Below are 15654 nucleotides of genomic sequence, written 5' to 3' on the forward strand. Positions count from 1 at the left end.
ATTCCTGCCCAGCTTCACACAAACGTGAATCCCGATAAAAAGTAACCCTTGGCTGGCCTTTTAAACCGTGTCTTTCCCTGATTTCCAGTGTTTCTCTCTTCCTGGCAGCATCCCTTCTTGAAACTGGCCAAACCTCTGTCCAGCTTGACGCCACTGATCCTGGCAGCCAAAGAAGCAATGAAGAGTAACCGCTAACACCCTGCCACAGCCTTCCTCCTTTTTTGTTTGTTTGTATTTTACAAATCTTTATAATATATGAAATTGTTACACTTCGGTGGGGAGGGAAGGGATTTTGGTGGGCGGGCGGGGGCGGGTGGGAAACATCTGCAAAAGGGAAGAAACTCTCATCCAGAAGACACCCAAAAAATACATTGTGGTGACTCTACCGATCCCTGTCTGGGGTCCAGAAGGAATTGAGGACTGAATTACTGGCCTTTAGTTGTGTTTTATTCTGATTTTTTTTTTTTTTTCCCCCCCAGACAGCCCGGAAATGCCACTTACTGTGCCCGGGGCTTTAAGGGTTTTTAACGACTTCGCTGTAACAGCTCCTGTTCGTTGTACCCTCTGGGTACTTTCAATACTTGAATGACAGGTTCAAGCTTTCAGAGAGCAGTACTAATTTTACCTGCTGATCTCTTTGACTCTCCTCTTCCTCCCCTCTACCTGTTGGCTTTTAAATCCCTCTGGTAAAGCTCCCCCATGACGAGATTCACGGCAGGTGTGGCGAATGTGAAGGTACATCTTGCCCCTCATTTACAGAAGAGCTGTTGCTGCACTGTAGAATTGACAACGTGCTACTTAGGGAGTCGTAGTGCATGGAGATGTTTTTCACTTTCTAAGATGAATAAGGAGAGGGGGGGAAGAGAAGTATTCAGCTGTTTCTTATGCTTGTGCTCTGTGGACTTTTTTTTAATCAAAAACGTGGGCTCTTTGTAGAACCGTAACGATTGGTCGAGTCTTTTGATGTGGGTTATGGATATGTAGGTTGGGGTCAGATACTTTATTTATGATCAAATGATCAGTTCTAGTCAGGGCAAGAAAAAATTCCAGCTGTCTTCCTTGTGTGCTCTTTTTTTCCCCCTGTTAGACTTGCTGGCCAGAAGCTTAAGGGTTAACGTGCTTGGTGCGGTGGGTGGTTCAAAAACATGTATCTGTGCTCTGACTTGGGCTTTGGAAGTTATGCTGGTGCCTTTGACTTTTTTATTTTACATTTCCCTTCTTTGTATCAAATACATTTTTGTATATGTTGTAATTTTTCTCCCCCCAAGCAAATAATGCATCGACCTATGGAGTTGTTGGAGTTTAAGTATTAGAGCTATTTTTTCCAGTTTTGTATGTGCTCCATTTGTACTAATGAAACCAGAAGAACAAATAACCAGATCTGAGGACACTGAAGATGCGGAATTTTCAAAAGATGATCCAAACAGAAGATGATGAACACCTGGAGATGCCAAAGCGCTGTTCTGAGGGGAGGACAGTGCTGTCAGATGTTCATGTTTGACTGGCAGGTTCGAGGCTGAGGGGACTGAGTGTCACATTGATCCTTCTCACTAGAGACGTTGTGCCAGCCAGGATGGCTGCAGTGAACCCTTCAATGCAAGAAAAAGTGCCTCCTTTTGAAGGACAGTGAGAACCAGAGCAGTTGAGTTCTTGGGGTGCTGCCAGGGGCGAGTGTAGCAGAGCCTGTGCCCCTGGCTCCTTCTAGTGCTGCAGTCTATGCATTTCAACCTCCCCAAGTGTTTGAGGAAGAGCCAACGGTAGTAACGATGTGCCAAATGAGTCTGTGAAAGAACAACCATGCCTTTAGTAGGATTTTATTGCATTCCTGGTGGGGTGGGGCCTGGGGCAGACAGAGTTATGGTTGGGTATGGACAGAGGACCCCGAATAAAAACTTTTTGCACACTTTTCCAAACATTGCTGGCAAGGGATAGAAGTCATATTCGGAGGATATCAGTATCTGTCTAGAGATAATGACATTTTGAGGACTGGTAGCCAATGTATGACAAAACCAACTTCCAGCTGAGAGCAGCCAGCCAGGACAGCGGAGGCCGTTTGGGTGATGATGGAGGGGAACAGGGCTGGGGTCTCACAGCGTCTGCTGGGACTCAGGAGTTCCTGGGCATTGTGTGGTGCCAGCAGAGTGCTTTGCTGGGCAGGTTCAGCTTGTGTTCTGCTCCTGTGTGGTAGTTAAAAATCTGTGTTGGGTGAATTATCTTAACTGTTCCGTCACAGGGATAAATCCCTCGAGCTGTAAGTGTAAGAATACGGCTTTAAATTCAAGGAAGTGTCTCATTCCAGCCAAGGAAATCCAGATGCATTTCCCAGGGAAAAAAAAATAGTCAGGAGCCAGGGACACTGTAATCCCCTTGGGCTGAGTGTGTCTGGCTCCCTGGTCAAATGGAGCAGCGAGGAGGCTTGGCTGAGGAAAAAACATGTTGTACCAATGGTTCCCTCTTTGTCCGTTGCTGGCAATGGACTGGGTGAAACTCCTTGTGCCAGAGTTAAACTGGGAGCTTTTCTTTCTTTCCTCTTTCTCTCTTTTTTTTTTTTTTTTTTTAATGACACAATCTAGATAAATTTAGCTTTTTCTTTTTTAATAGAGAACAAGAAATCATAAGTAATTTTAACTTATTAGTTCACTTTTATTGATGAATGAGAATGGTTTGAAACATGTTACAAAATTTGTTCAATTTAGTGCATTTTGGAGATGATTTCTGAAGTTTCAGCCACTTTAGCACACAAAACTTGGCCCAATCCCGAAATTCCCAAATCATGTGTGTGACCTGGGAAGGTGTTTAGCTCTGAGGCTGAGAAGTGTCAGCATCTCCCACGCAGCGGCCGGTATGTGGTGAGGTTTCTCTTGGGGACCAGAGGAGGAACTGGCAGGAGAGGAGAGCCAGGAGAAGGTTTTTATGCTGTGCTTTAGTGTCTTTGCTGGGTCGGGCATCGCTTTTCCAACAGTGTCGCCTGGATGTGTGTGCCAGGTTAAAACTGCAGGTCCTGGTTATTCCCCTGGTGGGAGCAGGTCGGAGTTCTTTAGACTTGGTGCAGGGCTGGGCAGCTCTTCTGTGTCACTGGGGCAGGTGGATACCAGCCAGAACTTGAGATGATGGGAAGGGACAGACTGCATCCCAGTGTGGGCCATGCCTCTCTCCTGGGTGCCCGCATAAGATCCTGAATCAGGATCAAACGTGCACGTGATCTGTCCCAAGTGTCACGTGTGGTTGGTGGGGCAGCTTGTGGCTGAGATGCAGTGTGCAGGGAATGTGAGACTCCTGGGACTTTGTTGTGATTGTAGAATAAACCAGATTTCTCTTTAAAAACAACCATGGGAATGTGCACTTTGCCCCAGTGAGACTAATTGGAGCTTCCCCCTCGCCCTGGCTCTCCATGCAGGGAGGTGTGAAGGTTTTGCTAAAGCAGATGGGTTCTGTTGTCAGAGGGGCTGGGGAGGGACAAGGAAGTGATTAAGGGTCTCTCCAGCTGGCATTGAGTCAATAATTATCTCTCTGGTCTGTTTTTCCCTCTGTTCCTTATGCTGTCGATGGAAATGGAAGTAGGTGCAAGCTTTCTTTTTATTTTTTTAACTGTCTTCAGATGTTAATGTTGCCTTTTGTGTAATTTAATCCCATTATGTTATTTAATTGTTACTGCAATATTAACTACTGTATTTGTTGACTTTGTTTAATAACTGTTCTTTCAGGGCTAGAAATAAACTTTTAAAAAACATTTGGGGCTTCCCCCCTTTCCCTGTAATGAATTTAATACCTTCAAAGACAAGAGTAGCTGAAAGAGTTCATGTGTCGGTGTCTTACTGAGATTAACAGAATGTATTTGTAATTAGGCTTTAATGGTGGTGGATATAATTTCATGCTATACCAGCCTGCTTCTTTTAAAATGTTTCTCATCAGTGTCTGTACCTGCCTTGGGGTCACCAGGAGCTTTCCTGCCTGCCATGCAGTGCTAGGGAATGGTTGTGCCTCCCACAAAAAAACTCCGGATCACTTATGGGAGGAGAGCAGCTCTGGAACACGCTTTACACCCATCGTGGAAGAGAGATCCCTCATTTCCTCGTGAAGGGAGCAAGGCAGAGGCCAGCCTGGTTCGTCAGAGCCACGTTTTCCACCGTCCGTTTGCCGTGTCCAGGGTGGGATCGAGGGGCCAGTGAACTGCGGTCGTGGCAATTCCGTAGCTGTTCCGAATACGATGCTTTATGGGAGATCATCCATATCATGCATATAAACATTATGGCATGGGAAACACGGGCATTGAGCTGTCCTGGTGCCCGCAGGGAAGATGTGACTGCTGGGTTTGCGCTGTCTCCGCTGATCAGTGTTTGACCATCAGAAGGAGGATGCGGAGTGTCCACAGCTCTCTGAGGACTTGGGATGAGATCCATGGTGCCTCTCGGCCTCGGTGGCTGCAGGGAGTCACTTTTGCTTTCCAGTGAACCTACAAAAATGCTGTGGGGTCTAAGCCTGTCAGTCCAGCTAAAGCCAAGGACATCTAATGGTTTCCTTTGGGGTTGAGTCTGGTTTAGTTGATTCTGGATGAAGGTTCCTGTCTCGGTTGTGAATGTCAGGGACTCATCGTGTCCTGTGTTTCCCGTGTGTTACTGGGAAATGGGCTCTTCCCCTTTCTTCCATGTTGTACAAGCTTTGCTCATCCTACTCACAAAGGGAAATGAAACCGCTTGTCTGCAGCAGCCTTTTCACCTGGACACAAGAATGTTGCTCTGCACAGAGCACTGTCTCCTGAGGGTCAGCAATTTTTGTAGCTTCTTTGTCTTTATATATAATTGACCCTTTATGCATTTAAACTGCACTAAAGTGATTTGGCATTTAATTTATGGGGGGAAAAGTGAACAGGAGGAAGGAGAAAGTGCTTGGTGGAACTTGGTATTATCTGTGTTTTGGTGTTTGAGCTGCTTGAAGAGATGGGCTTGGGCTGATTGTGGTTTGCACAGCTGAGAGTCGCACGTCCCTGATAAATCCTCATCAGTCTCGTGAACTTGGTCATCCCTTACAAGTACCTGCCTGAGACTAAACTCAGGAGCAGCTCCATGTTTGGGGATCAGTTTGTTCAAAGTTGTGTATTTAAACAGTGTTCTTGAAGAGAGTAAGTTTGGGGTCAGCAGTTTCTCCCTTTCGGGGCTGCTTTTGGTTGCATTGATTGCAAACTGCAAAGCTGAGCCACGCACTGGTTGAAAACAGGATGGCTGAAAACAGCAGATCTTCATTTCAGTGGCTTTTTCCCAGTGGTGCCTGAAGAACATTGTCGGGTGTCAGTGCAGTTCCTGTGGCTCCTGTGCTGGAGCACAGCGGTGTCTGCAGTTGCTGCTTCCAGGGGTTTGTACAGCTGCATTTTTTTCCTTTTCCTATAACTTGCATTTTGCTCTCAAGATTGTTTTTAATAAAAGTAGCCATCCTCAGTCATGTGAGAAAGTGAAGTGAAAGTGTGCTGAGCTCAGCTGAACTCTTGGTGTTCCTTCTCAGATGTGTGGAGGAAGGAGGTTTTACCAAGAACTTCTTTCCCTACTTGGAATTCAGCCTAAGGAAAGATTTTTTTTTTTTTCCTCAAAGGAAAAAGGGGAGGAAGGGGAAAATACCAACAACTGAGAACAATGAATTTCTGGTTGTAACTTCTCTACCTACAAGGGAGCAGGGCAGGGCAATACAGCTCCTCATGCTGTTGTTCCCATATCCCAGTGGTGATGCTGCTTTTTCCTGCTGGTGTCTGCTGGAGGAATATCTTCCAGCACATCATAACTTAGAATCATGGACTTGTTAAGGTTGGAAAAGACCTTTAAGATCATCAAGTCCAACAGCCAACCTTGAATTCAAGTCCCAGTTACCCATTGGCCCGAGTATTGAAACAGCCTGGAAGGACTGATGACTTTTTTTTTTTAATAGTTATTTTTTATGGGATTTTCCCAGTGTGAAGTTACTGGTTGCTCATTCTCTTTAGGGCATAACAAGCCACCAGACTTCTGCTTTGGAGATGTGTTGAGTCAGTGGAGAGGAGGATGGGACTGGAAGAGCAGACAGTCTGTGCCAAGGCCCGGATCTGTCTCTGTGCATGGATGTCTCAGTGCACACACTCCAGGTTCTGGTGTTTCCTGAAGGGCTGGTGAATAATAAATCCAGCTCGGTGTAACTGTGGATCAATGGCAGATATGTTGATGTGACTCAGGGAATTTCCACGGGATGGTCTGGAGGGGAAACAGCTGCCCACACTGGGATTGGGGTGACCTCCTCAGCACAGATGTCTCCCTGGAATTCCTCGAGGTTTCTGGAGCCAGGGATGACACAGCTTTTGTTATTTTTTCCTCCCAGTAAAAGCTGCTTCTAAGGATTCTGGCCTTTTTCATGAGGCACAATTAACTCCTGGCTCTTCTGGAGCCCTTTTCCCTGCCTGTGGGAGGGAACCTGCTGCCGGTTCCTGCTGCCTCCTCACAAGCAGCTGAGAGCAGGTGGCTGCTCTTGGAAGGCTCTTATCCACCCCCTGCCCACTGAAACTCCCCTAAAATAACCTTGTAACTGTCCTTTTTTGCAGCTGTTACCTCTTGGTGGGGGGAGCCAGGATGGCTCTGTTCAGTTCCTGTGTTTTTGGAGAGTATTTATTCTTAATTGTGGAAGTGCCAACTTGGTTCCCTGTCCCATGGGTAAACCCCCCTATATTAAAATCTGCATTTTAAGCTGTGTTTGTCATTGACAGCCTTGGAAGCAAGGTGGGTGTATAAAAGACACTGATGTTCCACCCACAGAGAAGGTTTTTTTTTTTGTTGGGAGTTATCTGAATTTTTACAGTCTTGTTTCTAGAAGAGCAGCCCTGCAAAGCTCTGTGGATTCTGCTGTCAGTACTAACCAAGTGTAAGCCCCTGCCGTTATTTATTCCCATTGTTATCCTTGGAATCAGCAGCTTCCAGCTCCCCTCTCCAGCCTGGGTTAAATGTCACACAACTGCAGGATGTGCTATGGGCATAATTACAGGTGGTGGATGGCAAATAGTTTTTAAACACCTCTTAAACATTTATTTCCTAAGGCCCAAATCTTAAAACACTTGAATGGAAAAATCAGCTCCTGGGGGAAGGAAAAGACGTTGGAATTTCTTTCCCAGTTTTACCATGGGTATCACAATCTGTTTCTCATGGACTGGCAGTTCTCTTCTAGGGTCTCGGTTTGGGCTGGTGTCACTGGGTCCTTGTAAGGTTTTGTTTCCAAAGAGAAAACGACAGATTTCTCTACTTCTGAGAAACAGAAATTACGGGAGATGGAAAGAAATGAGCTGGATTGTGATGTTACAAGTTTTTGTGGTTGGTTCTGCAGGTATGAGCAGCTTTGGCAAGCACTTTAACAGTGTCAGAGGTTAATTTTCATGACAACATGATTATTTTGAGACTCTTAAAGCATGTTTTATCATCTGCTGTTCAAGCAAAGCCATTTGCTCATTTGAGGTGAAAGATGCACACTTGGTCTGTCCCTGGAGGGAGAATGGGGTTGAAAATGGTCGCACAGGGTAAGTTGTGAGGCAGGCTGACCAAAAGCAGGGCAGTTCTGGGGGGGAGGAGGGGAGGGCTGGGTGATGGGCTGTTGGCAGTGTGATCCCTCTCCTTGCTCAGACTTCCCATGGTTTCCAAAGCGAGTGCTGTGAGCAATGAGCCGAGGGGACCTTCCCTAAACCACTGTGGGGCGGGCACTTGGGGGTAGGAATGAGGGGGAGGGAAGATGAGGAGAGGGAGAGTATTGCAGGGGGAGATGCCGAGCTGAGACTTTCACCGACATCCCCAAAATGCCCTCCCAGAAGGTCCTGCTTTCTTTTCACTGTTCCAAGGGCTATCAGGGGAGATGCCAAGTAGCTCCAATGCCTTCAGATTTTCATGGCATGGTCTGTGTCGCCGTAGCCGCTTTGAACTGTATGAGGTGCCTCATCCCTGGCTCAAGTGTGCTTCAAACCTGTGGTTCCTGGCAGTGTCTTTTATAAACAACATGGAGGTTGGGAATAAAATGGCAATAATGGAAACTGTTGGCTCTTTGTGTGTGACAGGGTGGTGAGAGGAGTTTGGGATACCCACTAGCACATCTTGGATAGGTTGCTGGGTCCCCTCATGTCCCAGGCTTTGGGAACGGGGTGGTAGGTTGTGTTTTATCATAGAACCCCAGAATGGTTCGGGCTGGAAAGGACCTCAAAGCTCATCTCATTCTACCCCCTGGCATGGACAGGGACACCTTGCACTATCCCAGGTTCTTCCAAGCCCCGTCAAACCTGGCCTCGGATACTTTGAGGGATGGGGCAGCCACAGGGATTGGAGCCAAGCAGAAACCAAATGAAGATTGTTTTGCTCCTTTTGGGAGACCTGGCAGCTCTGGGGAGCTGCTGGAGGCTTTCAGGTGTGAATGCTGGGCTTGGGGGCCCAGTGGGGATAAAACTGGTGCCTCCTTGCTGGGACAAACATCATATTGGCTGCTCCAGCTGCTGTGATTCCATCAGTTCCTGGAGGCAGCTGGCATTGCCCTGTGGAGGCCACACATGTGGCATTTCCCAGGCCTGTCGGGCTGTGCCACGTTTGCTTTCATGGGGCTTTATAAAGAGAAGCTGTGGGAGCTTCCTCTGCTCCTTCCTGGGGTTTGGTCCGGACTCTCCCACCAGCACAGCCCTCGTTATGGACGCCCTCAATGTCTCCATTGCTTTTTTTTTCTTGGTTGGTGGGGTGTGCCAGGCACTCAGGTGGCTTTCCAAGAGGCTCCTGTCTCCCAGAGCATATGGCTGCCTTGCCAGAGAAGTTGCTGGCTCATTACAGTTGTGCACGAGCTGCCTGGAGCTGAGGATGCTGATGGACATCGGCCCGTGGGGGGGTGGCTTTGGCCTGGACGTGATCCTGACTCTGCTCTTCCTCCTCTTTGCTGTTCATGGCGCCTCTTTTGACGGAGCATCTGCCAACCCGACTGTCTCTGTCCAGGAGTTCCTGCTCCTCGAGTCCAGCCTGGCAGCCACAGCTGCCAAGCTGCTGGCCCAGGGTGTGGGCACAGGGACAGGCTGGGCTGTCACCAAGCTCTTCTGGTCCTGGGAGCTGACACAGTTCCACTTCATCCAGAACCTCATCTCATCGGAGTGCAGCTCCTCCATCCACACCTCCCTGCTCCACGCCGCCCTTGTGGAAGGCACCTGCTCTTTCCTGTTCCACCTTGTCCTCCTCAAGTCACAGCAGAGTCACCCCATCTACCGAGTCCCTGCACGGGCAGCGACTGTCACCTTCCTGACCTACACAGGTGAGCAGCACTTCTGAGTTATTTTGAAAAATACCCAACTTGTGGGGGAGGGACAGCCCCTTTTCATCTGCCAGGATTGGAGAGGTAGTGATTAATGAGGTAACGACTGCCATGATGTTTGTTTTCTATTTAATTTGGGGAACAGTCACTTTGGGATGAAGAGAGCCATTTAGGATATCTGGGCAGCAGCTGAATGTTGGCACATGGGCCCAGGACTGGAATCACTTCTCTTCATTGTCCCCTAATGCAACCCCTCAGCTCCAAACTGAGCTTTTCTGCTTCCTGCAAAGCTCAGGATGACAAGGGTGGAATTTTTCCTGTCCAAGGGATGCAGCTGCCGGAGCTGGGCAGCAGAGATGCTCCGGGCAGGCAGGAGGGGTCACAGTCTCCAGGCCCAGCTGTTTGTTGGTGTCCCAAAGGATGCAGGTGAGACCCTTGGCCATATTTCTTTTCGCACACAGCCGGATCGTTCACAGGGGCCTTCTTCAACCCTGCCCTGGCCACAGCCACCACCTTCCACTGCTCGGGGAACAGCTTCTGGGACTATGTCCAGGTGTACTGGCTGGGGCCTCTCGCAGGTGAGATCTTCCTGGGACCAGGGGCTGGGATGGGGAGCAGTGGGCAAAGCAGAAATGCTGGGTCTAACACAAGGCAGTCCTGCAAAGGGCTGAACTTGGGTCTTGGCAGTGGCAAGTGGTATTTTTCCTCCAGCTTCCTTGTCTCTGGAGTCTTTTTGCTATCCAAGTTTTTTGATCTAATTTCTGCACAGGACATGGGCCAGAGGTTGGGGGAGAATAAAGCAAAGGTGTTTTAGAGCAGTGACAGGCTGAGCTGTGGTTTGGGGTTGTCCACAGCCTCAGGATGATCACAGGGAGCTGGATATGGGCTGCCTTGAATGCAGAGAGTGGGGACAACTCCCTGACAGGAGGATGGAGCCAGGTGGGGGTTGGTCTCCCAGGTAACAAGCATCAGGACAAGAGGAAATGGCCTCAAATTGTACCAGAGGAGGTTTAAGTTGAGTATTGGGAAAAGTTTCTTCCCTGAAAGTGTGGTCAGGCACTGGCAGAGCTGCCCATGGTGGTGATGGAGTTACCATCTCTCGAGGGATTTGAAAGCCACATGGATGTGGCACCTGGGGACATGGGTTAGTGAGAGGGGAATGGTTGGATTCAACAGTCTTGGAGAGCTTTGCCAACCTGAACGATTCTGTGGCAAAAGACCACAGGGGTGGTTTGTGGCCCTTTTGGATCCAAACAAGCTTATTACATTAAGGAAACGCTGGTTAAATTCTCCTTAAAACCACACAGCGAAGGTCTGTCAGCTCTCAGTGAAGGCTTCAGTGGTGCTGAGCTGCCTTTTGGTCATGGGAATGGTTGTGGAGCTGGAAATCACGGCTGAGCCGTGGGGAGGGTGGAGACGCTCAGTGCGGGACACGGAAGGGTCTGTGCTCTCGTTCCAGGGATGTTCGCTGCCCTCCTGCTGTACCAAGGCAACATCCCACGGCTCTTCCAGAAAAACCTCCTCTACAGCCAGAAGAGCAAATACAAGATACCCAAGGTGAAGGTGACAGCACATGAGGAGGGTGATGAACCGAAGAGGAAGAGGAAGGGGGGGAAGAGCAACCCTGAGCCTCGTGCCTGAGCCGTGGGCAGAGGGGGTCCCCACAGCCCCTCTCCTGGGAAAGAGTTTCCAGGCATGGAAGATTTTGCTGCTCATCCTGCACGTTCAGTCCCTGCCACAGGGTGAGACTTGTTTTAAAGCATCGCAAAGGAATCCTTGCAGGATGTCTGGGTCCCTGAGCTCCTTTGGGAATAGCTTTGAAAGACTCCCTGGAGAGCCCGAAATGTTCCAAGCCTTCATTGTTATCTCACAGAGAAAAAAACTAACACTTTTGCATAAATTGTTGATAGTCTTGCACTGCCAGGAAGCTCACAGAAAGACTATTACATGGGCAGGCTTGAGTAACTCCGGGTTATTGCATCGTGCAACACCTGAAATAACCTCACTGGCTCTCTTACAGCCATAAAAACAAAGTATAAACCAGTAACTGCCTTGGAAACTTAGGATGGGGAGGAAGTAGGCTTTGATCTTTCCAGTTATTAATGAATATTGGTCAAAAAGTGGTGGGTTTTGAGTCAGACTTGAACTGAGCATGTTGAGTTGCACAGGCTGAACCTGGCAGGTCTTGGAGAGGAGTTAAAAATGCTCCAGGGCAAGTGAGTTCAGTGGCCATAGGAGACCCTGCTCCTCGGGGGGTGTGCTTGGCCAGGGGCTTGGTGCTGTAAAACATCGAGAAATGGTGCACATCGAGAAAGGGACTGTGGCTGGAACAAAAAAAGAGACCCAGGCAGCCAGTGTGGTTGAGCAAGTGCATCCCTGGCCTCCATTCCTTGTCTATGTGAAATATTCCTAAAGATAAAATTACAGTTTGTGGGAACAATAATAATAGTAAAAAACGTTGTGGTTGGCATTTGAGTCAGTGGTGTTGTTCCTGTGAGCTCTGCTGGGGGATATCAGCCCATCTGATCCCTGAAAATGGGAAACACCTGCTGGGTGAACAGGGATCTCCCCAGGCTGTGCTGGGCCCAGGGCCCTCCATGGATGCTGCATCCCAGGGCTCTCTCCACAGGGAAGAGCACAGGGGGGACAACGATGCTCCAGCTGTACCAGTGTCCCTGCCCTGGGTCACCTTGGCAGGAGCTCGAGCAGGGACAGTCTCCTCCTATTTCCTGAGGTGCAAACAGGGAATGAGGAAGAGGCACCCAACTGAAATCCAGAGTGAGTGTGTCAGGTGCAGGTTTGGTACCCGGCACTCAGCCCTGCTCCTTCCTGCACCCTGCAGTGTCCTGTGAGGGGTTTGGGGGGATAATCCCAGGGTGTTGTGCTGCCCCTGAGCTGTCCATCTCTGTGGTTTTCCTCTGGAGTGACCTGCAGGCCCCTCAGCGACCCTAAGAGGATCCAGACCTCTGCAAACCATAAGCCCACACCACATCCCAACAGGAGAAATGAGGGAAGGAACCAACACAGCGATGTGTGGATGTTCCCCAGAGATTAAACTTTATGGAATGAACAACACCCCAAAAGCCACAGAGCAAACACCCCCAAAACGGTGCCCCCACATCATGCCCTGCCTGATGCCTGGCACTGACCTGGGAATGGCACTGGGAGCACAGTCTGGCTTTTATCCTGGTTAAACAGAGCAGGAAACAGGACACCTTTGGGTGTAAACCTAAACCTCTGAGGCTCCACGTGGCTGCCCCAGGGAGAGCCTGGGATGCTCAGATCCCCCCAAGCAATTTTTCCTGAACTTCTCTTGGTTTGGAAATCGTGCTGAAAACCCAGAGATGGGGCCTGCAATTATCCCAGCTGATTTGCTGGCTCTGGTTTTGATTTGAGGATAAGTGCAGGATGTGGAAAGTAAGGCTGACTCGCCCACCACAGCCCCATTCTTGCGGTACCTTTCACCAGGCAGAGCGTAGGATGTTCCTACGGCCACTCCGAGTAGGGAATTGGGATGTCTGGCTGCAGAGATGCTCACGAGATGTCCCCAGTCCCATGGGTATGGAATTTGCAGTCTGACACCCTGGTGCCAGAACATCAGCTCCAGGGTAGGATGCTGATCCTATAAATGCAGCTTCCGAAGGCAACGTCACCACAGAGCCAGGGAAAAAAAATTACTGGATTTTTCTTTTTTTCTTTTTTTTTTACTTTTCAAGGCAGTTTTGGATATTTGGGCTCTGTTTCTTGGGCTGCTGGGGAGATTGTCTACTGGGCAGGCTGATGTAATTAAGGGGAATTTAAGGAGTGGCTGTGGATACTGTTATTTTTAATTAAGAGGCTGCTTTTCCAGCGTGGTAGCGTTAAGGCAGAGCGGAGGAGAGCTGCAACTGGACAGACAGACAGACTCATTCCCAAGCTGTAAATCAAACTCCAAAGCTCTGATTTACAGCTTGGCCCTGCACTGTTGCAGTCTCTGGCATGGGGACTGGGGCTGCCTTCCTGGATTTCCTCCTTGCTGCTGAGTCTTCGGCTGCTGACTGGGGCAGGGGGGTTCCCTCTGGAAAAGTCATGTCAAGCCTCTGGGACCCCCCGTGTCAGCCCGTCCTGCTCCACAGCAGTGTGTAGCACCCAGAGCTTGTGCACAGTCCTGCACAGTCAGAGGTGACTGTGGGCTGCCTTGGACAGCACCCCCCAGCCCACCCCCCTCCCCGATCCCAGGATCCGAGTGCCTCGCTGTCCTCAGCCAAGGCGGCTGGAGAAGGTGCCTGGAGGGGGCGGGGAGGCTCAGTGTTGGGTGTCCTCCAGCCTGTGCTGCGGGGCACTGCCCTGCCCAGAGGGAGTGGGCTGGGGTGTCTCGGGGGGCACGGGGGGGAACTGCTTCTTGTAGAGGGCGCTGCTGTACTGCAGCTCCGGGGTCACCAGGCGCCGGCACATGTGCTCCGTCTCCTTATCCAAGCCCTGCTTGAGGTTATAGCCCAAGATCCTGGCGCCGCCGTGCTGCAGTGGCCGCAGGGAGGAGTCCTTGATGTCCTTCGGTACCACGCTGCCCGAGCCCTGCAGGCAGGTCCTCGCCAGCTCTGCCTGCCGCTCCCGCAGCGCCCTCACTTCCTGCTCCATGCGCTCCCGGCCGATGTCCCGGTCGATCCTTTCCCAGAAAGTCCTGTTGAAGTGGATGTAGATTTCCCAGTCCAGCCTGTTCCACTCCTTTATCTTCTCCACAACGCTGTCCGAGAGGAAGGACTTGGTGCTGCTGTCCCTGGTGTTGAGCGGGAAGGAGACGACGCTGTCCAGGTCCCAGCACAGCATCTCCTTCAGGAGCACCATGGACTCGTCGAAGTACTCGGAGATGAGAAGGAAGTCGAAGGACGCCTCAATGGCCTTTACCATGAGTTGCACCCGCTCAGCAGACACCTCAGCATTGGGGTTGAAGCCAAAGTCGAAGGTCATGAGGTTCTTGGCATAGTTGCTGTCACCCTTGGAGGGGTCGTAGTAGAGGTGGGGCTGGCTCAGGAACTCCTCCAGGCTGCGCACGTGTGAGAAAGCTGACGCACCCTTGTAGTACGTGAAGGAGGACTCCATGAGCTGCACGGGGTTCCTCAGGATGGAGAAGTAGACAGCAGAGCTGCGCACCACTTTCTGCACCTGTGGAGGAGAAAAAGGGGGGTTTAAAGGTGGGGTAGGGAGAAGGGACCTGCTTGCCCACAATCCTGGCAAGCAGAGGTGCTCACCGGGGCAGGAGATGGTGGGTGCTGGGGAGGGTTTCAAGGTGCAGCTCATCCAAGGAGCTGCCCCAGCTGGAGAGCCCCAGAAGAGGCACATGAGGGGAGCAGCGGCCAAACCTCCCCACCATGTGCTGCCACACCTGTGTGGGCTTTCCAGGATGGAGATACATCCTGTCTCCTTGCCTTTCCCAAGACCTGTGTATTGTCCAGTGGCATCCAGAGGGGTGGATGCTGGGCGTGGCTGACCTGAACTGATGCACTTTAGATGTTCTCCTCCAGTGGTTTCCTGATGGCCTGTCCAGGGAACAGGACATCTCCAAGAGCCCACCAGACAAGAAGGAGATGATAGTTGCTGGCTGCTACAGACGCTGTCTCCCATCCTGTCATGGGTCACAGCACAGTGACTCCTCAAACCTGCTCCCAGAAGCTCTCAGGAGATGCCAACAATGTGAAAGGTACCTGTGGGCAATCCTGGCTCTCTGTGGCTCATCCCTGAAGAGTTTATGTGCTTTACAGGTGCCCCACATTGCGCCCCGTGAGCCCCTGTCTCCCTCCCCTGCTCGCCCTTCCCAGCGGTCACGGCTTTGCCTGTACCTCTGGCTGCAGGAATCGCATGTGGTGGCAGAGGATGTTGAACCGCTGGGGGCTCTTGGGGGAGAAGCCCTGCACAAACTTCGCCATGAAGTGGTGGGGGTAGTAGAGCTGGAAGCCCCCGCCCAGGGGGAAGGCGAAGGTGAGGTTGTGCGTCTCGCCGAAGCGGAAGAGGATGTTCATGACGGTGCTGCTGGCGCTCTTGTGCACTTTGAGGAAAACAATGTCAGTCTGGGGCTCGCACGTCTTCCCTTGAGGGGCGACTCCTCTGGCCCGCTGACCTCCATTTGTCACCTCCTTGACCATAGAGGCTGCTGTCCAGTTTAGGAAAAATCCTGTCTCCAGATGTGTTTCGTTAGAGTCCTCTGCCTGCAGGACTTGAGCTGAGGTTGGGATGGGCTGTGTCAGTGAACTGCCCCTCTGATGGCTGGGGGAAGCCATGGCTTGAGGCTGAGACTGGTTCTGTACCTTCACCTGTGTCATTCTGGGTGGTGACATTTGCCTGTTCTCCCTAGTGCTCAGTCTGTTGGCAAAGACAATGAACTTTCTGGTGACAGGTTCTGCCAAAACT

The 15654-nt window shown here is 50.6% G+C and overlaps 3 protein-coding genes across 6 annotated transcripts in view; 2 read left to right on the forward strand and 1 right to left on the reverse strand.

The window, feature by feature from the left end:
* The window catches only part of PAK2 (p21 (RAC1) activated kinase 2), a 46223-nt gene extending 38200 nt beyond the window's left edge, over nucleotides 1-8023 (forward strand). Inside the window, exons 15-16 of one of the 4 annotated variants that reach the window (XR_007627885.1) lie at nucleotides 109-3557; nucleotides 3913-8023. Coding sequence is in view for 2 of the 4 variants with exons in the window: in XM_050307904.1 (XP_050163861.1) it covers nucleotides 109-195 (87 nt within the window). In the remaining 2 variants the exon portion in view is untranslated. Of the gene's footprint in view, nucleotides 1-108 lie in introns of all 4 variants that reach the window. The other 3 variants (XR_007627886.1, XM_050307904.1, XM_050307903.1) reach the window with 3 other exon arrangements.
* Nucleotides 8024-8167: 144 nt separating this feature from the next.
* LOC126636074 (aquaporin-12-like) lies at nucleotides 8168-11733 on the forward strand. The gene is made up of 3 exons (XM_050307905.1): nucleotides 8168-9270; nucleotides 9732-9848; nucleotides 10730-11733. Exons 1-3 carry the CDS (start codon nucleotides 8289-8291, stop codon nucleotides 10909-10911), a joined length of 1281 nt encoding a protein of 426 aa, XP_050163862.1. The 5' UTR covers nucleotides 8168-8288; the 3' UTR covers nucleotides 10912-11733.
* Nucleotides 11734-13554: 1821 nt separating this feature from the next.
* On the reverse strand, nucleotides 13555-15326 carry LOC126636343 (galactose-3-O-sulfotransferase 2-like). Its single transcript, XM_050308431.1, has 2 exons — nucleotides 15087-15326; nucleotides 13555-14412 (listed from the first exon to the last, which is right to left on the reverse strand). Exons 1-2 carry the CDS (start codon nucleotides 15264-15266, stop codon nucleotides 13555-13557), a joined length of 1038 nt encoding a protein of 345 aa, XP_050164388.1. The 5' UTR covers nucleotides 15267-15326.
* Nucleotides 15327-15654: the final 328 nt, after the last annotated feature.

The sequence above is a fragment of the Myiozetetes cayanensis genome, unplaced genomic scaffold, assembly GCF_022539395.1.
Source record: "Myiozetetes cayanensis isolate MyiCay16 unplaced genomic scaffold, myiCay2020 scf13, whole genome shotgun sequence".
Taxonomy (NCBI): domain Eukaryota; kingdom Metazoa; phylum Chordata; class Aves; order Passeriformes; family Tyrannidae; genus Myiozetetes; species Myiozetetes cayanensis.

Coding starts and splice junctions, on each gene's coding strand:
- LOC126636074 (XM_050307905.1), top strand. CDS start 8,289: ATGGGGCAGCCACAGGGATTGGAGCCAAGCAGAAACCAAATGAAGATT. Junction 9,271..9,731: donor CACCTTCCTGACCTACACAG/GTGAGCAGCACT, acceptor TTTCGCACACAG/CCGGATCGTTCACAGGGGCC. Junction 9,849..10,729: donor CTGGCTGGGGCCTCTCGCAG/GTGAGATCTTCC, acceptor CTCTCGTTCCAG/GGATGTTCGCTGCCCTCCTG.
- LOC126636343 (XM_050308431.1), bottom strand. CDS start 15,266: ATGAACATCCTCTTCCGCTTCGGCGAGACGCACAACCTCACCTTCGCC. Junction 14,413..15,086: donor TGCGATTCCTGCAGCCAGAG/GTACAGGCAAAG, acceptor TCTCCTCCACAG/GTGCAGAAAGTGGTGCGCAG.